The sequence below is a fragment of the Miniopterus schreibersii genome, assembly GCF_964146895.1.
Source record: "Miniopterus schreibersii genome assembly, chromosome: 2".
NCBI lineage: Eukaryota > Metazoa > Chordata > Mammalia > Chiroptera > Miniopteridae > Miniopterus > Miniopterus schreibersii.
The window spans coordinates 70,441,377-70,464,457 of record NC_138102.1 but is presented as its reverse complement, the minus strand read 5'-3'; the positions used below and the strand labels follow the sequence as shown (position 1 = coordinate 70,464,457).

General features: G+C 37.5%; 1 protein-coding gene across 4 annotated transcripts in view; it reads right to left on the bottom strand.

The window, feature by feature from the left end:
- NAA16 (N-alpha-acetyltransferase 16, NatA auxiliary subunit) overlaps nucleotides 1–22,732 on the bottom strand; it is a 64,266-nt gene extending 41,534 nt beyond the window's left edge. For 2 of the 4 annotated variants that reach the window (XR_013998186.1, XM_081128736.1), the window contains exons 1-6: nucleotides 22,453–22,732; nucleotides 16,461–16,545; nucleotides 14,552–14,656; nucleotides 12,968–13,125; nucleotides 10,126–10,260; nucleotides 866–1,019 (exon numbers count right to left, since the gene is read on the bottom strand). Coding sequence is in view for 1 of the 4 variants with exons in the window: in XM_081128736.1 (XP_080984862.1) it covers nucleotides 866–1,019; nucleotides 10,126–10,260; nucleotides 12,968–13,125; nucleotides 14,552–14,656; nucleotides 16,461–16,545; nucleotides 22,453–22,506 (691 nt within the window). In the remaining 3 variants the exon portion in view is untranslated. The remainder of the gene's footprint in view (nucleotides 1–865; nucleotides 1,020–10,125; nucleotides 10,261–12,967; nucleotides 13,126–14,551; nucleotides 14,657–16,460; nucleotides 16,546–22,452) is intronic. The other 2 variants (XR_013998187.1, XR_013998188.1) reach the window with 1 other exon arrangement.
- Nucleotides 22,733–23,081: the final 349 nt, after the last annotated feature.

Here is a 23,081-nt window from a genome sequence, read left to right as displayed (position 1 = left end):
TCTAAAAAATAAAGTCTATATTAAAAAAAAATTTTTAAATAAGGGCTCAGAAGTCAGAAAGATGTGTTTAGAAATTAACTCTATCACCTAAAAGGTGGGGTGTGACTTTGGGCAAGTCCTTAATATCACTAAGCCTTAGTTTCCTCAGCTATAAAATGGAGATAGAAAATAGTACCCATGTTAGAAGTGCTAAAAATTTAAATAAAATAAAGCAGTTTAAGCAATTACCATGCCCTGAAACACAGGAAAAGTAAATAAATGTTAGCTGTTATTTTTATTAAACTTTAGAGTTCTGCAACTATAACAACTTTAGTTTTAAACTGATCATTTTAGTTGGACATTCTATTTAATACAGTATTGCTTATGGAATGGGTAATTGTTGAACAAAGCTTTGTTAAGAAAAAAATGTGCTTGACCCTTTGTTGATAAACTATCAGGACCCTGTCTTCATAATTAGCCCATAATGATACTTGACTTCTTGATGAGCCCAGTATCATTTACTATTCTCATTATATTTTACTACACACAGAGATTAGAGAGAGAGAGAGAGATATACAGATATATACATAAATATATAGACATGGAGGGGTGAAATATAAAGGCAATATAATATTCTGCTTAATAGAATCTGGAGTCAAAATTCTTGGCCACAAATCCAGCACTATCCAGATTACTTACCTGTGTGACTTTGGGCAAGTTACTTACCCTCTCTGTTCCTCAGCCCCCCAACTCTAAAGTGAATATAACAACTACATCGTAATAATAAGGATTTAGAACGTCTTATTTAAGTGTTAAGACAGAATAAAGTAATACAGTTTTTGTTCTTTAACTAAGGCCATGAAAAAGAAAAGGTAGGTCAACTAACCTTTAATTTCTTCCACCAAAAGTTTATCACATATTTGTTTCTCATATGTTTCTATATGTTCCAAAGATTCCTGAAACAGATCTGCTTCTCGCATCACTTGATTCTGGTATAATATCAGTTCACTGTATTCATAGTCTATTTTGTTAAGAGGAACCTAAAATAATAAGAAAGGACTAAATTATTTTATTCATATAATTACATAAAGCAGTTTCAGATCTTTAATTTCATTGCTTTCTCAGGAAAGTAATTCACACAGACTTAAAAAAACAATCTGTGAACAATTACAAACAGAAGAGTGATTAACAGCAAAGATTAATACATTCTTTAAAATAAATAAAGGGGTGGGACTCTGGTACAGAGCAAAGTGAAGAGGTTCTATACCCCCAAAAAAGTATAAAATCATTAAAATCCTAAGGAATCTACATTTAAAAACCTCATCAAGGAGTTAGGCAAGCCTGGCCGGGCATGGCTCAGCGGTTGAGCATCAACCTAGGATCCAGGAGATCAGGGTTCAATTCCCGGTCAGGGCACATGCCCGGGTTGCGGGCTAGGCAGCCGATCAATAAATCTCTCATCATTCATGTTTCTATCTCTCTCTCCCCTCCTCCTTTCCTCTCTCTGAAATCAATAAAGATATGTTTAATAAAAAAAAAGGGAGGTAGGCAAGGTGACAGAAAACAAAATCAATTATATTTTTACATACTAGCAACAAACCACCTGAAAATTAAATTAAAATAATTTCATTCACAATAGCATCAAAAAGAACAAGATATTTAGGAATAAATTTAAGGAATAAATTTAAGAAACAAGATCTATATACAGAATATGCTAAGAGAAATTACAGACCTAAATAAATGGTGAGATAGTGCATCCATAGTCATGAATCAGAATGCTCAATAATGTTTTGATGGCAATTCCTTAAAATTGATCTATAAATTCAATGCAATCCCTACCAAACTCTCAGCAAGCCTTTTGAAGAAATTTATAAGCCAACCCTAAAATTCAAATGGAAATAAAAAGAAGCCTACATCTGAAAAAGAATAAAGTAGGAGGACATGCATTTCAAATTTCAAACTTACTATAAAACTACAGTAATCAATACAATGTGGCACTTGCATAAAAATACACATACAGATCAGTGGAACAGAATATAAGGTCGAAAAATAAGTATTATATTCTGGTCAACTGATTTTCTACAAAGGTGCCAAGGCAATTCAAAGAAGAAAGGGTAGCCTTCTCAACAAATAATGGTGGAACAATTAAATATCCATATGCAAAAAAATGACCTTAGACACATAATTCATACCATATACAAAAATTAAGTCAAAATGTATCACACATCTAAATGTGAGCACTAAAACTATAAAAGAAATCTTAGAATAGGAAAAATTCTTTGTGACCCTATGCATAAAAGAAAAAAATTAGTAAATTGGACTTCATCAAAATTATAAAACTTTTCTTTTTCAGAAGATAACATTAATAACGTGAAAACACAAGTTACAGACTGGGAGAAAATATCTGCAAATAATATATCTGATAAGGAACTTGTAATAAGAACATATAAAGAACTTTTACAGCTCAGTTTTAAGACAAATAACCCAATTAAAAAATGGGCACAAAATTTGAATAGACAATTCATCAAAGAAAAAATATAAATGGCTAATAAGAACATAATAAAATGGTCAATATCATTAGTGTTAGGAAAATGCAGAGAAAATGTAAAGGGGAATACACTATACTTATATAAAGCTACCCATATTAATCTTAGTAAATGTTAAATCCAGCTTATTACTCTAACCTGATTTTTCTCAAAACTAGAGCTTACATGTTAAAAGTTTTTTTAGTATACTTCACAGTCCAGCAGTTTCAGTTCCTGTGTAATCCTAAGGAGCAGCCCTGGCTAACGCCGAGGGTCCAGACACAGGAGTTCATTGATAAAAAAAAAACAGATGATCAACTCAAGGATGCTGATCATGAAAATCCATATCAGGACCAGCAAGGACACTGCCTGCATGTCCATAGCCCCTCCCCCTGATCTCTTTGTCCTGGTTTCAGTCTCCCTCCTTATAAAAACCTCTGTCTGCACTGAGATGTTAAGATGGGTTTTTGAGGAGCGGGGAAAGTCCCCCATCTTCTCAAGATGCCAGCAACTGAATAAATCTCTTTCCTTTTACCAGCACCTGTCTTATGTGTTTGGTTTTCGCTGCAGCAGGCAGAAGAATCCGGATTTTGGTTATAATACCACTAAAACAGATACTATTACACATCCACTAAGACGGCTATCATCAAAAAATTATATATGGTATTGGGGATGAAATTGGAACCCTCGTACATTATTGGAGAGAATATAAAATGGTTCTGCCACTTAGGAAAACTGGGCAGTTTATTAAAAAGTTAAATATAGCCCTGGTCAGCATGGCTCAGTGATTAGAGCATTGGCCTGTGCACCGAAGGGTTGTGGGTTTGATTCCTGGTCAAGGGCACGTACCTGGGTTGCAGGTTTAATCCCCAGCTGTGGTTGGGGCATGTGCAAGAGGAAACCAATCAATGTGTGTCTTACATTGATGTTTCTCTCTCTCTCCCCCCCCCCTTTCATTCTCTCTAAAAATCAATGGAAAAAATATCCTTGAGTGAGGATTAACCCCCCCCCAAAAAAAGTCATGGTATTTCCCGACATGGATTAGAGTGCAGTTATGAAAAAATAAGCATGCCCTCTATGTACTGAAAGGGAAGACACTCCCAAATAAATCAAGTGAAAAATAACAGTGACTCTAGTATGTTACCATTTGTGTAAAAAAAAAAAAAAAAAAGTTAAATGTATACTTACCAAAAAAAACCAAGTAATTTCATTCTTAGATATATACCAGAGAGAAATAAAAACATATGTACACACAGAAATTTGTACACAATGTTCACAGCAGCACTATTCGTAATAACAAATTAAAAACAATCCTTATGTCCACCAGTTAATGAATGGAAAAGCAAAGTGTCATATATCCATAATAAAAGAGTATTTAGCATTAAAAAGAACTGAACTACCAATACATGCTCTAATATGGATGAATCTCAAAAACATGCTAAAGAATAACAAAATAACAGAATCTAGAGATAGAACACTATATTATGATTGCCATTGTATTTCTGCACGCCCATTATTTATACACGTGGAGAACTATGTTTTTTTTCTATAAGTCTTCTCTGAACTAGTCTTCTCTGAACTTCTCTGGGGTAAAGATAGAACAGAGGACTTATCATATAAACTCTGCATTGAGATTTACTTGATAAATGAAAAGAGAAAAGTCTATCAGTCTAGCACACAAAAAATAATTCCTTGCTTTTAGAGTAACTGTCAAAAAAAAGTTCTCATCAAGAAAATACGAAGAGGATGGTGTTAGCAAAAAAGGTAAAGACCTCCAAAAACTCTTATCTCCATAAAAGCAATAAAGAAGTTGGCAAAAAAACTCTCAGAATCACCTTTTCAGAACTCTGGAAATTAATCAAAGGCTCGAAGCTACCTGGGGAGCACATATTGAAGAAAAATGGCTGGATCTTGGTAAGACCAGTGAGCTCTGTGGTGTTTTAACTTGCCCTACTCCTGCTCCATGCTCTCCAGCTACACAGCAGCCTTGAAAAATAAGCTTGTATGCCCAGAGTAGCCACCAGAGAGAACAGAATAAAGCTGGAGCTCTTTTAAAGCCTCCTTCTAAAGGAACTGTAATTAACTGACCCATCAAGTGGATCCCTGTAAGATCCCACATAAAGGCAAACACGGAGCTTGCCCAGAGCAAAAAGCCTTATGGGGAGGAGAGGGCCAAAGGCGTTTGTCAAAAACAATTATGGACAAGTGTTTACCTTTACAGTGCCTGAAGTGATGAACAGCAGTCCAGGTAAACAACAGATTAACCAAAAATCTTAAAGGAGAAGCTGGGAAATGTGATGTCCATCAGAGGCTTTGAAAAGCCACATACACATAAAGGTCTGCACATGCTCAGGTAAGAACTCAGGAAACTCTAAGCTTTCACCTTTTGCTACCCTGACACTGAACAAACAAGAAGCAAAATCTAAGGCAGAGCTGCAAATTGCTTGACTGAGTGCTGAAGGCATATCCCAACTCTTAACAAAACTACAAGTTGGTTCTTTGAAAGACCAACAAAATTGAGAAATCTTCATCTAGAATGACCAAGAAAGAAAAAGAAGAGTACTAAAATCAGGAATAAAAGGAGGGACATTACCACAGAACTTACAGAAATAAAAAGGATTATAAAGAACTATTTTGGCCCAGCTGGTGTGGCTCGGTGGTTGAGCATCGACCCATGAATCAGGAGGTCACAGTTTGATTCCTGGTTAGGGCACATGCGGGAGTTGCAGGTTCGATCCCCAGTAGGGGCAGAGTGTAGGAGGCAGCCGATCGACGATTCTCTCTCATTGATGTTTCTATCTCTCTCCCTCCCCTTTCCTGTCTGAAATCAATTTTTAAAAACATATTAAAAAACAAGAACTATTATGAAAAGCTATATGTCAACAAATTAAATAACTTACACGAAATGGACTAATTCCTAGAAAAAAATACAAGCTACTGAAACTGAAGAAGAAATAGAAAATCTGTATAGACCAATAACAAGTAGAGAATAAATTAGTATCAATGAACTTTCAATAAAGAAAAGCTCAGGAGCAAATGCCATCACAGGTGAATGCTACCCAATGTTTACAGAAGAATTAACACCATCCTTCACAAACTCTTCCAAAAAAACAGAAGGGAACACTTCCCAACTCATTCCATGAGGCCAGACACAGACATCAAACAAAAAGAAAACTACAGACAATATCTCTTACCTCAATATCCCATAACCTCACTAATAATCGAAGAAACACAAAAGAAAAATGAGATAAACTTCTTCACATCTAGAAGACTGAAAAAAACTAATAAAGCTGACAAGAGTCAGCAAGGATGTTGAGGAAACAATAATTGTAAAACCTTGCTGGTAGGCATATAAATTAGTACAGCTCCTTCAGAGAGTGATGATAATAATACTCAGTAAAACGGAAAACATACAGCTACAAGTCTGCAATTCCAGTTTTAGGTATACACTGAAGAGAAACTCACAAATGTGGCTAAGGAAACAACAGACAAGAATATTCATTACAGCAATGCTTTTTAATAGAGGCAAAGTAGAATGGATACACTATGGCTTATTTATATAATGAAACTCCAAACAGCAAATAGCAATGAGGTATCACCTCACACCTGTCAGAATGGCTCCCATCAACAAATCAACAAATGACAAGTGCTGGCGAGGGTGTGGAGAAAGGGGAGCCCTAGTGCACTGCTGGTGGGAATGCAGACTGGTACAGCCACTATGGAAAACATTACGGAGTTTCCTCAAAAAATTTAAAATGTAACTGTCTTTTGACCCAGTGACCCCACTTCTAGGGATATATCCTAAGAAACCCGAAACACCAATCAGAAAGAATATATGGCACCCCTATGTTCATAGCAGCACAATTTACAATAGCCAAGATCTGGAAACAGCCCAAATTCCCGTCAGTAGATGATTGGATAAAAACGCTGTGGGACATTTACACCATGGAATAATATATACTACGCAGCTATAAAAAAGGATCTCTTATCCTTTGACTCAGCATGGAGGGACCTGGAGAGTATTATGCTAAGTGAAATAAACCAGTTAGAAAAAAATAAGTATCACAGGATCTCACTCATATGTGGAATCTAATGAGCAAAATAAACTGATGAAGAAAAGAGATCCAGAGACATAGAAGCATGGAACAGACTGACAATCTCAGAAGGAAGGTGTGGGGGAGGGGGAGAGATTAACCGAAGAACTTCTATGCATAACCCCTGGACACAGACAATAGTGTGGTAAGGGCCTTGGTGGGGGAAGAGGTCGGGAGCAGGGTGGAGGGGGTCAATGGAGAGAAAAAAGGGGACAATTGTAATACTTTCAATAATAAAAATAAATTGTTTAAAAATGGATAAACTAGCCTTACATGTATCAAGACAGACATATCTCAAGAAAGTTGAATTTTAAAAACCTGCATATCATTCATACAGATTTTTAAGTACACAAGATAATACTGTTTTATAAACTTATACATAATGTAAATGCACTGGAATGATTTCTACCAATTTCAGAATAGTGGCTACCTCTAGGGAGGCACATGGAAGAATTTAGCTATTTCTGTAATTGTATTCCTTTAAAAAAAAAATAATAAAATCTGGAGCAATAGGACAAAATGTTAACATCTACAGTGGTACCTCGGTTTTCAAACGTCTCCGTTGACGAACATTTTGGTTTACCAACACCATAAACCCGGAAGTAAATGCTTCGGTTTTCGAACAGGCCTCGGAAGTGGAACATTGCCACATGGCTTCCGCTGAGGGCAAGGTCCTGAGGCCCAGCTGTCGGCTGTTGATCCCTCAGTTTTTGAACGTTTCAGAACTCCAACAGTCTTCCAGAACAGATTGCATTCGAAAACTGAGGCACCACTGTATTTAATTTCTCGTGTATATTTTTATACTTTTCTATCTTACATATATATTAAAATGTATTTATTAATGTTTATATCAAATATAAAGCATATATATTGAAAAACAATTCCCAGTCACAAAACTTTCATTTTCATGCAGTCTTTTATCATTTAAATATTGCTGAAATTATAGTGTACAAAAATTTTATATTATTTCTTTTGCATTAAGAATTATGTTTTAGCCCTAGCCAGTTTGGCTCAGTAGTTAGAGCATCGGCCTTTGGAATGAAGGATCTCAGATTCGCTTCCATGCAAGGGCACGTGCCTGAGTTGCAGGCTCGATCTCCAGCCCCAGTTAGGAGTGTGCAGGAGGCAACCAATTGATATGTCTCTCTCACAACAATGTTTCTTTCTCTCCCTTCCACTTTCTTTGAAAAAGCAATGGAAAAAAATACCCTCTGGTGAGGATTAAAAAAAAAAAAGAATTGTTTTAGCCCTGGACAGGTAGCACAATTGGTTAGAGCATCATCCTGATACACCAAGGTTGAGGGTTTGATCCCTGGTCAGAGCACATACAAGAATCAACCAATGAATGCATAAATACATAGAACAAATTGATGTCTCTCTCTGTCTCTCTCTCCCTTTCTAAAATCAATAAATAAAGTATTTTTTAATAAAAAATTCTGGGTTTTTTTTCCAACCACAGTTTACATTCAATACCCTCCCACACTAGTTTCAGATGTATAGCAGTGGCCAGAAAACCAGGCACTCTAGAGTGTTCCCCCCACCGCCTCCCTGCTGTCCCAAGCATCCACCTGGCCCCATAACTAGTTATCTCTACATTATTGAACATATACTCTATGCTACAATCCACATCTCTGTAGCTATTCTGCAACTACAGAATATTTGTACTGCTTAATCCCTTCACCTTTTTCACCTAGCTCCCCCAATTCCCCGACCTTCTGACACCTGTCAGTCTGTTCTCTGTATTTATGAGTCTGTTTCTATTTTGTTTGTTTATTTTGTTCATTAGATTCCACATAAAAGTGAAATCACATGGTAATGTCTTTCTCTGACTGGCTTATTTCATTTAGCATAATACAGTAAAACCTGGATATAACGGACTAACCCATTAAAGCCAAAAGTCCATTATATAATAAAGTAGGTTTCCCAAATGTGCATGTTAAAAAATTGTCAAATTAGTTAGTTTACCTGTTTTTACTTATGTAGACACATTTGTCTAATTAAAATTAAGTGTGTATGAAAAGTTTAATTTCACAGAAAAGTTTTCTACATGTATTACTGTAATTTTAAATTTATACTGAATAGGTCTAGTATATAAATGAGTGCATTTACCACTCACCAAGAGTAAACAAATGCACACTGCTGGGCTGTGGCTTAGCACACTTCGGAACAGCTGGCATGCAAGTTAAAACTACTACAAAAAGTCATTCCACACAACAACAGAACCAATTACTTCAAGCGATGCAGTGTGATAACGTGCTAATCATTCATGGAATATTGTTTACAAGCAGTGACTCTTGGATTTAAATATGTAGGCTATAGTTATAGATATGTAATATTTATTTATGTTGGTGAAATTACTAGAGTTTTTTTCCAACGTATGGCCTATTTGCTTACATTTGTTAAAAATAACAGTGAAGCCCAGCTGGGTGTGGCTCAGTGGATGAACATCGACCTATGATCCAGGCAACTGGGGTTCGATTCCCAGTCAGGGCGCATGCCTGGGTTGTGGGCTCAATGCGCAGTGGGGGACATTCAGGAGGCAGTCAATCAATGACTCTCTCATCATTGATGTTTCTATCTCTCTCTCTCCCTCTTTTTGAAATAAATAAAGATATGTTTAAAAAAATAAAAAATAGCAGTGAGGCTCTGGCTGGTGTGGCTCAGTGGTTAGAGTGTGGGCCTGCACACTGGAGGGTCTAGGGCTCAACTCCCAGTAAAGGGTCCATACCTGGACCCTTTTAGGTTAGATCTCTGCCCCCATTTGGGGCGCATGTGGGAGGCAACCAATGGATGTGTCTCTCTCACATCAATGTTTCTCTCCCCCTCTCCCCTCCCTTCCATTCTCTCTAAATGGAAAAAATATCCTCATTCCTTGGGTGAGGACTTAAAAATAGTAATAACAATGAATTAATAACAAAAAATAACCTGTTAATTTAATTATAAGCAAATCTTGGTTAAAAGCATTTTAAAATTAACAGGATGTTAATTTTCACATATGATATTTGGACTGGAAGTTTTGTCCATTAAATCTGAAGCCATTAAATTGAGGTCTTCAAAATCAAGTGTTTACTGTACCCTCTAGGTCCATCCATGCTTTGGTAAAAGGTAGGATTTCCTTCTTTTTTACAGCTGTGTAGTATTCCATGGTATAAATGTCCCACAGCTTTTTTGTCCACTCATCTACTGATGGGCACTTGGGGTGCTTCCAAATCTTGGCTATTGTAAATAATGCTGCAACGAACATAGGAGTGCATATATTCTTTTGAATTAGGGTTTTAGGTTTCTTCAGTTACAGTCCCAGAAGAGGAATCGCTAGGTCATAAGGCAATTCCATTTTTAATTTCCTGAGAAACCTCCACACTGTTGTCCATAGTGGTTGCACCAAGGAATTCTGTTTTACACTTGTCAATTTTCAAGTTTTTCCATAGGTCTCAAAGACTTTAATTCACATTTGGGGGTGGGGGCAATACAGAAGTCAACTATTTTATTTGTGAAGGTAGGAAAAAAAGTTAAAATGAACTTCTTACTTGCTGAGTTTGTCTAAATTCTTCCAATAGTTTTAGTGCCATGTCGTAATCTTTCAGCAAATGGTATGCAATAGCATATCCAATCCAGGAAGCACGCTGTGTTGGGCGCAACTGAAGAAGCTGATACCTTGTCTCCTTAGAAGAAAAAAAAATTGTCTTTTTAACCTTCTGTACTTTAACTTTCTATAAAATATTTATATTTCATCACAGTTTTCAGAAAACAATTCAATACCTTTAATTCCTTTTTAATGAATTCAATTAACAAATATAAGTTCCACAATAAAATAGAAATGCTTTTTGTGTGCCTTATCTAAATTACTTTAAGTTGTAAAATACCCCATTACTGTTCATTGTAAGGCTGTCACTGAAAGTGGGCCCTGGGGCCCATGCTTTTGGGCTGACTTACAAAATTACCTTTATATAACAGAATTTCTTTTGGTAATTACACATCTTGGAAGAAAGACTAAGATAGTTTTTTATTGAACTAAAGTTTGCTGTTTATAAAATTATTATATGAAATTTCAATGGATTTACATTATTACAGTAGGCCCCAGAGATAGGATGGACACAGCAGGGGAACTCTCAAACATCTGACAGGGCTTTTCAGCAGAAACACCACTGCTGCTGCTCTGACTGGTCAATATCTATGACATTAGGAAGAAAACACCAGAAATTCCCCTAATGGCTGCCCCAGAAGAATCAAGGTATCTTCATTAGCAGAAAATCCAACCTCCCTACATAGGCCTCACTTCTTCATTGCTCATATCTGCCTCAAGTTCTAGGCAAGTGCAACTGCTGGAGGAACAGGGTCTCATGTAGAACACCAGCTGCAATGAAATTTTGAAAATGTAGTGTTTAGCTTCTGTGACTCTGTGGTTGGAATGGGTGCCATACTCACTATATGCCAAAAGGAGCAACAAGAGCAGATCTTCTTTTGTAAAAAGATATCTTTAACAACTTAGTATCACTCCTCTGCCTTCATGTGTCTGGTTCCTTTTAGGCATATGAAATTAAGCTATTATCACTCTCACTCATTTTCACTGTTGCTTCTGTCACTCCACTCCTTCATTAAAGTCCGGATCAGTTTTCTTCTCTCTGCCAAATCCTACCATTATCCTGGGCAAATGGAACACTGTGTATTCCAACAACCTAACTTCTTAGATCTAAGATTTCCTCATCTCTAATGATCTCCTCTACCCCTCTTTAAGGACCCACTCCCACAACCCCATCCAAGACCAGCAATTTTCAACTGGCGTGCCACAAGAATTTTTAAAACATGCCATACATGACTATTTAGTCAGGGGCACTGATCTCTTTTCTGTTAGATTGTCAAATAAAAAAATGGTAATAGCCAACACAACAATAGCTATCCGGTGTGAATGAATCAAAATTATACCTTTTTATGTCAGACTGGCAAAAAGTATATTTTTTCGTGTGCCACAGAACTTAATTAGTAATTAGTTTGTGTGCTATGAGATGAAAAAGGTTGAAAATCACTGCAATTGTCAAATAGAAAAATGACTATAGCCAACACAACAATAGCCAACCACTGTGAATGCCCTGTCTTGAACCATAAATATATAGGTCATGTAATAGAATTGTATCTTACTGGTCACGTTGCATAATAAGGTTGTGTCTGACTGGTTAATTCTTGGTACTAGAAATCCTTACATACAAATATAGGTACTTAATTTTTTAAAAAGTACTTTGGGCAAAAACGGTAGGTAATTACTTTTTTTTTTTGTAAAGCAATCAAAATTATACCTTTTCGGGGGGAGGTCAGATAGGCATAAAGTATCTTTTTGGTGTGCTACAGAATTTTAGTTTATATGTTCCATGAGATAAAAAAGGTTGAAAATCACTGTTGCAGACCTTATTTGCCACCCAGAAATCATAAATTCAAATATCTCACTCCTTGGCCACAGTGCTTATGGTGCCAACATTTTCACTTAGTGACATTCCTACCCTTATTCTTAAGAGGACACCACGAGTACCTCTAGTTCCTTGGGTCCTTCACTTCTAACCACCAGCTCTTTTACCTTCATTTATTTCACTATTCCTCTCAGGAACCACTCTCTTGCCAACGTTCTTAATTTTTTTGCCTCATGCCTAAATATAATTAACTTTAACTCTCACTACACCCAGGCTGCTAAGTACTGCTCAAGAAAAACTGCAAAACCTTGAAGAATGGTTATTATAATCAAGCTCAACAGAACTCTTGAAACGTCTGTAAAAATCTAGGCATAGGGTGTAAGGACTTATGGCAGAAGGGCAAAAGTAAAAAGTACATGAAAGATTTATTTAAGGAGAACTGTTAAGGGTTGGTGGCCTCCTTCACTTAAGAAAGCAAGAGAATTAATTATGTTTTGGACATAATGAATTTAGGATACAGATGGAGATGCCCAGCAGAAATGAAAATGCCAGTTTGAAGAGGTCTGGACTACAGAAAAAGTGATGTATAGCAATACTTCTCACATTATTTTATATTTACTAACCCATAATAAAGAAAGCTAATTAATCGCTACATTTAGATTTCAATTACAAATGTCTTGTTTACCAGATTTGTAAATTTCAAGCCCACAAAGAATCTAGTACAGCATTTGTACACAGGAGATAGCAGTTTTTTTAAAAGCATTAAATAAAATTATCCTTTTTTAATAATCAAGTATGCAGTTCTACAGCTATTATTGGGAGGAGGTCCCAAGTGACTTTCCCCTTTTATAGACTGCAATCAACAATCAAATCTACATGATCTTGGCTTAGGCTCACCTCATTCTGAATTCACATGCTTTTAAATTATATCTATTGTAAAAATGTGTACACTTAAGACTAAAGTACTTACTCGGTAACCTTCAAGGTCTCTCATTTGGATCTGCAACAGAGAGAGGTCCCTCAAAATTTGCAGATTATCTTTATCTAATTTGAGGGCATTTCGGTAACACTTAATAGCTTCATCGTATTTCTTATCAGAACGCTGCAAGAGTCCATATACATGCCAACCTATTAAGTTAAGGAAATACAGACATTCACAGGTACTAGAAAATACTATGCTACACATCTATCTAATATAAAGCTTTCTTTAACAAAATGGTATTTTGCCTAAGATTTACTTCAGAATGATCTGGGGTCAGAGGGAAGGGAATAGTGAGCAAGTGGTAAGAGATAAAATGAGATCGGCCTTGACTGACAACCGTTAAATTAGTGAAGCTGGGTGCTGGGCACGTAAAGATTCATTATTCTATTCTCTCTATATGTGTACATGTTTGAAACTTTCCATAATATTTTTAAGTAACCTTGGAAAATTCTTGGTAAAATTCTTCACATTCCCTATTTTCCAGTCCCTCACTCGTCTTCATTCTCCTACCCCACCACTTCAACATTTACTTACTATATATTGAAACCCAATATATACAAAAACTACAATTATCTTTTAAAACAAATTTATAGTCAGTCAATTCTAAAACAACATGTAACCATCAGTTAAGTCACCAATAATATTAAAAGCCATAAAATTAAGTTTTTATTTATTGTAAATTAAGTTCTTAGCATATCTTGGAGCCAAAAAAACTACCATATTTACATGCTCTGTTTCTTCACTCGGGAGTTAAGCACTGGGATAAAGAAATAAGTATTTAATATTTTGAGAGAACTCTTAAGTTAAAAATGTGAAAATACTACTAAAACTATTGATGGTCAATACTGGCCCATAGATAGATAAATTAAATGTAAAAAAAATAAGAAACAGGACAGTATGTGAATAAACATATAGATAAGCAAAACAGAAATGAAAATCAATTTCAATGATCCAGCCTTAAAAAGTATTTTGGTTTTTTTACAAGCTGCACAGTAGACACAGAAAAATACAATTATGAGTATCAGTGAAAACAGCTATGTCCCTGTGCAAATGAAACAAGCTGAAGAACCAATATAATAATCATACTTAATACTAAATAAAATGCTTTAAAATAAATGTCTTCTGAATTTTTCTTCTAAATTTTCTAAACAAAAGTTTAAAGAACACAAATTTTACTATACAGATTTACTATACAGATAAGTTATCTGGAATGATGAGAAAGCATCCCTCAGTTTATGGATACAGAGGAAAAACAATGGGTTTCAAGTCAGATATAATTAATAAAGTTATTCTTCTCTCACACTAAGCACAACTGAAATAAATACATGCTATATAGGGATTCTCTTTAAAATACTCCAATAAATAAAAAATGAGGCACGGGGACAGATTAATACTACAAAATTTTGATAATTATTAAAGCTGAGTAATCAGTACATAGAGTTCATCACATTCTCTTCTATATAGGTTTGAATTTTTTCACAGTAAAGTTCTTAACATTCGAATTAGGAAAAAACCTAGCAAATGGAAAATACATATATGAAATTAAACTACTCAACCACAGTAAAAGGATACAGACATGACTCTTGACATCGTTACGAAGTCCTTTACGAACGAATTCATATGCTTCTTCTTTTTTTCCTAAACAGTTCAATGTTAAGCCTTTCATAGCCAAAGTCTCTGAAAAATATTGTTAACCTCTATTTACACATGAAAGATTCAAATTATCTTAGCACTATTTTAATATATGAGACCTGCCATGCTTATATTATTCATCTTCTTAATCCCATAGTTAAAAGAACTTCTCTCCAAAAACTACATTTTAAATACTTGCTTAAAGTTTAGCCCAAGTCCTTTACTGAAATTCCTTAGGTGGGGATTGAATTGCTAAAATGCTTTCTGCTCTTTAGAAGACTCTTTAAAGGGGGTTGAGATTATTTTGCTGAGAAAAGGTAACACATCAGGCACCTGAATCCTGTTGAGTTAAATCTACTACAGTCCACACCTTTCACCTGAGATCAGTTTTGTGTGTTTTTTTAAAATATGTCTTTATTGATTTCAGAGAGAGGAAGGGAGAGGGAGGGAGAGAGAGAGAGGGAAACATCAACGATGAGAGAGTCATTGATCGGCTGCCTCCCGCATGCCCCCTACTGGGGATCAAGCCCGAAACCTGGGCATGTGCTCTGACCAGGAATCCAACCACAATCTCCTGGATCATAGGTCGATGCTCAACCACTGAGCCACACCGAGTGGGCACCTGAGATCAATTCTAACCAAGAATCAAATCTGACTTACACCCCACAAAACAATCTACCTTAATAAAGAGAAAAAAAATCACCTTAATACTGGAACAGACTGCATTTTTGGCAAATTTATTCCAACTAATCCTAATTAGGCTAATTAATATACTTTTGCATTTCAAGGATACAACACTGGAATACAGGAATGGCAACCCAAAAATATGTTTAAGGTAGCTAATGAAAGATGCTTTAGAATGAAATAACTCTCTGAATAATCCACAAAAAATAATCCACAAAGGAATTAGACAAGAACACTTGTTTTCAAATTTATCTCTGTGGATTCTGGTTTTCAGAACATGATGATAGAACAGTCCAAGCCCCTATAAGCAAACATCTTTTTTCTGTTTATACATAAAGAACTTCCCCACAAGCTTCCATGTAGATAATGGTTCCATAGCGAAAAGGCTTGAGAACAAGCTTTAAATTTCTAAAATTCTATGAAATGAAGACTTATTTCCATTTTCTTCAAAGGATGTTTTCAACATTAGAAAGATGAGCTGAGTCAGCCTATTTTCCCAATAAGACAGTCTCAAGAATTAGCCAAGTCTAATAGAGATCCCAGTTAGCTTTGCTTTGCTATAGGATCATAATTTGCATATCTAACCTCATCCATCCTTTTAACAAACACTGGTGACAAGTGAAAAAAGATGAGACAAGCAAATATAGACTTATTAATTATTATCAGAACTAGAAAAACAACTCAAGATAAACAATCTAATGATAAATCAGTAGTGTCATATTTATAAAGGACAGCAGACATATAAAAGACATCTACCAAAGAACAAAATGCACTTGACTATATCTTTATACTACTTCTGTGTTGCAAATATTGTCCTAATTTTATACATAGGAAATCAAAGCATAAACTTAAGTTCTAGTCAAAGTAATACATGAAATCAGGTCTATAAAAATATTGGTATATACTCCAACTGTCCCCCAATTAATCAACCAACAACTTCTCATCTAATAGTAAAGAACTGTACATATACTTACATGAAAAGATTCATAACAGAAGTAAAGTAACCTAGAATAAGACTGATATGAGACATAACTAAAAATGTTAAATATTTATACACTCTACTAGAGAGCTACAAAGCCATGGAATTCTTCTTTCACTGTTAGGAATCCTATCTAATTTTAGAATTAGATTTCCCCAAAACAGTCTCTCACAAATAAGACAGTACCTCCATGTTCAGCAAATTTTGGATTCGAAAGAATCATCTTGCAAAACTTGAGGCCATTTTTGTATTGCTTCTGTTCATAACATTTCTGTAAAGAAATACAAACAAAAATTATTTTATAAAATGAATATACATGGAGCAACTTTTATATAAATTCTAAATTCAAGATCCAAAATGAGGTCTAAAAACATATGTGATGGAAAGATTTTATGTCAATTTATATCACTTATGACATGTACTTCTGTTACCTACTCCCAGTGTCTATTTTCACTTTTACAGAAGATAAAGAAAAAAAAACTTAATAAACAGAGAATTTAATTGTCAATCTACACTTCTACAACTTTTTAAAACCCAGAATCCAAAAGCAAAGACATAACTGACAACAACAGAGAAAAATACTAGAAACTGCATTAAAAGTCTCTGCTACTTCAAGAATGGAGCCGAGGAATACACACAAAATACTGCCATTTATAGAGCAACCTATCATCTCTCTACAGAACTTGTTATAACTCATATTACCTCTGCCTCACAGATGTGGAAAATGTTCACAAATGCTTTCATAAGTGACTCAGCTTAGGAGCAAACTCTGGTGTGACTCCAAAGACCATGATCCTTCCATCACTAGTCTAATATAAGTGTAAGCAACCTCTTCATACCTAAATGCCACCAGACAGTCTAGACTAAGGAATCAGTGACTGCCCTCCATAGCCACTGATAATGGGAACATCCCATCTCCTTTCACTCACATTCTCACTTACGTTGTTACGGGTATTCCTTCGAGTACTAATCCCCACCATAGGACCTCTGCACTTGGGGTTCCCTCTACCTGGAATGTTCTTCCCCAAGTCTTCCCATGGCTAATTCCTTATGATCTGAGTGTCACACATCACCTACCTGACCACTCTATCTAATACTGCTAGCTTCTGACCCCCACACATACACATTTTCTCTATCATATTACTCTATTTTCTACACAACACTAACATTTCCTGAAATTCCTATTTATGTGATTACTTTTTTAGTATCTTCCCCACCATACTGTAAGCTCCTTGAGAACAGGGATCTTGCCAATTTAAAACATGTTTTTATTGATTTTAGAGAAAGAGGAAGGGAGAGGGGGAGAGAGAGTGAGAGAAACATCGATGTGAGACAGAAACAACAATTGTTGGTTACCTATAGTATGCACCCCAACTGCGGATCAAACCCGCAACCCAGGCATGTGCCCTGACCAGGAATCAAATCAGTGACCTTTTGGTGCACTGGAGGATGCTCAACCAACTGAGCCACACCAGCCAGGGCTCTTGCCTATTTTAAACGCTCCTGCATCCTCAGGTCCTAGACAAATAAGCACTGCTCAATAAATACAGCCTACTAAGTTCAAAGAAAAACAGTACCAGCAAAGGAGGAGGAAGTGATTTATCCTTGCAGCAGGAGTAGGATGTGGAGGAGAGAATTAGAAAAGTGTTCAAAGAGAAAAAGTTTATATTGAGGCTTCTTGATTGCCTCTGGAGAAGGAAACTTAGTGGTTGGGAGACAAGAATAGGAGAGGAACCTGAATTTTGAACCATGTGAATGTATTACCTATTCCAAAAATATTTTGAAGTAAAAATTTTTTAAATAATCTGAATTTTGATGATAGGAGTTCACCTGACATATAACAAGAAGAAAAGGAGCAGAAGGAACTACCGGGGAAAAGGAAAAGAAGATAAATGTTTTTTTCTGACTCACCAAGTGATCTCGAAAGTAATAATAATCATACTACCAATAACAGTAATAATAACAGTTAACACTTACTGCAACATTTACTATGTGCCAGGCACTGTCCTCATTTAATCTTTATTGAAATGCCAGGAAAGCCTATAAGATGCATGCTATATCCATTTTAGATGAAGTAACTGAGGCACACAGTTACTGAGTTTTCACACCTAGTGTCAGAGCCACAATACCCAAGTACTCAAGTTAAAGAAAAGTCTTAAGTTCAGTAAGGACTATATATTTAGTATAAAAGATAGATTGTAGTTTCAACTTTAATACTAACCAGAGAACCTTGGACACTTAGCCATTTACCATTCCTGGGTTTGACTGTCTCAACTGAAAAAGAGGGCATGAAGTAGAGCTCCAAAATTCAACAAAATCTACTGCTAAGAGCTAGTCTGGGGAGGATAGGCAGGCATAAGCCATGCAGACCATGTGATAAGCTGGCTGGTGAATTTCTATGGGTGTGCTTATGTACACTAATAATTAAGAAAAATTTACTGTTGGTGACAAAACATTTTAGTCCAACCAAATTTTAAAATTTTATTATAGAGATTTCAATTTGCCATGGAATTTTTGCAGCAAAATTTTACCCACATTTATAGCAATTGTGAGATGATTGAATTATTCACCTTTGTAACACCCTCCTAAACTCATGTAACCTTATAATAAACATTACATACCCAGATAAGAAAATGTTTAGCATTTCCCAATTTATTTGGAGATAAAGCTAACTCAGCAGCGGCTTTAACTTTTTTGTAACTAGAGTATAAAAAAAAATCACAGAGTTGTTTTTTTCTTTTTTTATCTTTATTTAGATAAATAAAGTATTGAAAGTATTACAAATGTCCCCCTTTTTCCCCAATGATCTCCTCCACCACGTACCCCTCCCCTCAAGCCTTCACTCATGGGTTATGCATATATGTGTATAAGTTCTTAGGTTAATCCCTCCCCACGCACCCACCCCCGCCTTCCCTCTGAGATTTGTCAGTCTGTTCCATGCTCCTATGACTCTGGATCTATTTTGTTCATCAGTTTATTTTGTTCATTAGAGTCCACATATGAGTGAGATCAAGAGATACTTGTCTTTCTCTGACTGGCTTATTTTGCTTAGCAAAATACTCTCCAGGTACCATCATGCTGTTTCATAGGGTAAGGGATCCTTCTTTTTTACAGCTGCATAGTATTGTATGATGTAAATGTCCAAGAATATGCTTGGTATGACCTCAACCTAGAAGACTGAGCTTGCAGAGACTTGTTCTGTGTCCTAACATGTGGTCTATCTTTGAGAATGTCCCAGGTGCACTTGAGGAGAATGCATATTCTGCAGCTTTGGGGTTAAATGTTCTGTAAATATCAATTAAATCCATCTGATCTACTGTGTCATTTAGAATCAATATTTCCTTATTGATTTTTTGTCTGGAAGATCTAACCAGTGAAGTCATTGGGATGTTCAAGTCTCCTACTATGACTATATTGCTGTCAATCTCTCCTTTAAAATCCTGCAGAAGTTTTTGTTTAATGTGTGAGTCTTTTGTTCTGGCCTGGGTTTCTTGTAGACAGCACATACTTGGGTCTTGTTTTCTTATCCATTCAGTCACCCTATGTCCTTTGACTGGAGCATTTAATACATTTATATTTAAGGTTATTATTGATAGGTACTTATCTATTGCCATTTTATTTCTTTATGTCTGTTTCTCATTCGCTTTATTTCAACTTCTTATTACAGCAGTCCCTTTAACATTTCTGGCAATGATGGTTTGGTGGTTACAGATTCCTTTACCCTTTTTTGTCTGGGAAGCTCTCTATTTCACCATCTATTTTGAATGATAGCCTTGCTGGATAAGGTAGTCCTGGTTTCAGATCCTTGTTTTGCATTTCCTTAAATACTTCATACCATTCCCTTCTGAACTATAGAGTTTTCTGATGAGAAATCAGCTGACAGCCTTATGGAAGTTCCTTTGTAAGTAACAGATTGCTTTTCTCTTGCTGCCTTTAAGGTTCTCTTTGTCTTGAATTTTTGGCATTTTAATTATGATGTGTCTGATGTGTCTGACGTGTCTGGGTGTGGGCCTCTTTGGGTTCTTCCTGCTTGGGACTCTCTGTGCCTCCTGAACTTGTGTGACTTTTTCCTTGACCAGGTTAGGGAAGTTTTCTGCCATTATTTCCTCAAACAGGTTCTCTAAGCCTTGCTTACTTCTATATCTTCTAGTACTCCTATGATGCAAATACTGTTAAATTTCATGTTGTCCCACAGCTCTCTTAAGCTGTCCTCCTGTTTTTCAATTGTTTTTTCACATTTTGGTTCTCTGATTTTTTTCTACCTTGTCTTCTAATTCACTGATCTGATCCTCAGCTTCCCCTAATCTGCTGTTCATTACTTACAATTTTTTTTTCTGTCATTCTTAATTTCCTTCATAGTTTCCATTTCTTTTCTCATGCTGTTGACCATCCTTCAGTATTCTGGACTCTATATCTGATAGACTGCTTATCTATTTCATTTAGCTCTTCTTCTGAATAATTCTTTTGTTCTTTTATTTGGGGCTTTTTTGTCTCCCCATTTTGGCTGCCTGTTTGGATTTGTTTCTATGTAATAGGTAGATGTGCTAGGTAGGACTCCCAATCTTTTTGGAGGGTCTCTTGTGCAGGCCAATGTCAGATGCTGTTTGTGACTGGCCTTCTACCCTGAAGTTTTCCCCACTCTATAGCTTGTGGTTCCCTCTGCTGAGGCTGGGTTTGTTTGGACAGGACCAAGATGCTCACCAAGGTCTGCTTTTCCAAGACCTGGGTCCAGAAGCAAATTAGGCAAAAAAAAAACAAAAACCCACCACTAAAAAACAAACAAACATGGAGTTGTTTTTCATTATCTTACTGATAACATGACTTGAACTACAAGTACCCATATATAGAGGAAGTAAGCCACCTGTAATCTTTTAGGTATAATGCCAATGTCCTGAAATCCAACAATTCATATATGATTTTTCATTAACATATTTCAGATTCCCTAGACCAAAAAAATAAATCCATCTGAAAGGGGCAAAAAAAGTTCACTTCTCAATACTATGAAAAATATGTGTGACAATAACGAAAGTAAGGATTAAATGTGAAGGTTCTATTGGCTAGAAACAGAACAGCTACTATGAATTTTTACCTGCCATTGATAATACTTAAAACATTCTAAACTTAGTATTTATAGCAAAGGTAAGCGATAGCTAATAGTTACATAACACAAGCTCTAAATAATAAATTCACCCTTAAAATCTAAATGCTTACGTTCAGATGAAAAGACAAACTAGAGAAAAACAACTATTTACAGTATTAGTTTAAAATCTATGGTCCCCAGCGTATATCTAGAAAAGCAAAGGCACGTTGTCTCTCCTCTCTGGAAGAACAGGAACCTGGAAAACCGTGAAGGCACCCGGGACACTGACACACAACCTAAAGAAAAACACACTTCCAGGCTGGCCAGTGGTTATCACTACAGGGCTATTATTCAGGTTTCTTCTCAGAGACAAAGAAACTGCTCCCCTCAAAAGCAAAACCAGCCAGTCCACAAAGCTTTTAACCACTTTCTGAAAGCAGGGCCTGTGCGAATTAAAAGCAATCAGAGTCATGTTCGACTTTATATTAGAAATGCAGTTCATGCCACCTTTTCACTTCGCAAAGACAAGTATATCAAAAACAGGCAGTCTCCCCCAACAGCAAGCTTGGCCTCCCGGCGCTAATTTTCTGGTGACCAGTGTATATCCCAGCCCCACCCCTCCACGGGAGAGCTCTGGCTTTAATAGGTACCAGGGCGCGCTGTGCAACAGATTCAACACAAAGCAGGGAATGAACGCCCGGCGGAGGGGAGGCCGGCAAAATAAAGCAGCAGGAGGACGGAAGAAGGTGGTCACGACTCCGGCCCCGAGGCTCCGCGGAGGGCACCGGCACCTCTACCTGGCCGCCGCGCCCCTGCCCAGAGCGACCGCGGAGGCGACGCGAAGTTCCTGGGCGGGCTGCAGGGCCGGGCGCGGCGGCGGAGGGGAGCGCGGGGGAGCCCAGGTCGCCCGTCCCGGGCCGGGGGGCAGGCCCTGGTCCGGGGGCAGGCGGCCTGGCGGAGGCGGGGAGCCGGGTCTCGCTGCCTCCCAAGTAAACAAAGAACAGAGCGGGGACCCAGCCGGCCCTCGCCAGCGCCAGACCACTCGCCGCGCAGGGCCCGAGGCTCCAGAGAGCCAAAGCGCTGCCTTCGGCCCCTTACCAGGACGCGTTTGAAGAGGTTACCCTCCTTGGGCGGCAGCAGCACATTTGGCATCTCGACCGGCGGGGAGGCGGGGAGCTCAGTTCCGCGGGCTGGGCACCTGGAGGAACACGCCAAAAATCGGGTGCGGGCGATGGGTCAGTTCATTGGCGTGGAGTTGGCCCTGGGTGGCCTCCGAGGGGCTTTTGCGCAGGGCTGGCAATGGAAGGGGAATGTGGCCGGAGCCGGACCCCTCCGTCGGCGCCGCGCACTGTAAGATGGCAGCCAGGGCCCGCCCCTCCCGCGGGCGTGCGCAGGCGCGGCTGCCGGCTGGGGGGGGGCGGGGGACGGCGCGGGGCGCGCTCCTGCACAGAACCTCGCCCGGGGGGCTCATGCGCCGTAGCCCCTCCTAAGTCGCGTGTATTGGGCTCTGATTGTTAATATCTTGGCCCAAGATGGCACGTATATCAGAGGGAGACTTTTTGGATTTCTCCACTCAAGAGCTTGAAACAGTGGTCAAGCCCAACGTCAGTGGACGAACTCGTGCAGACCAAGGACGCGGTCTCAGCATAGGTGACGTCATTGGGCAGGCCTCAACAAAGCTGATGTGAGAGCCCTCTGAAATGTCCGAGGGAAAAACGTATTCCCAG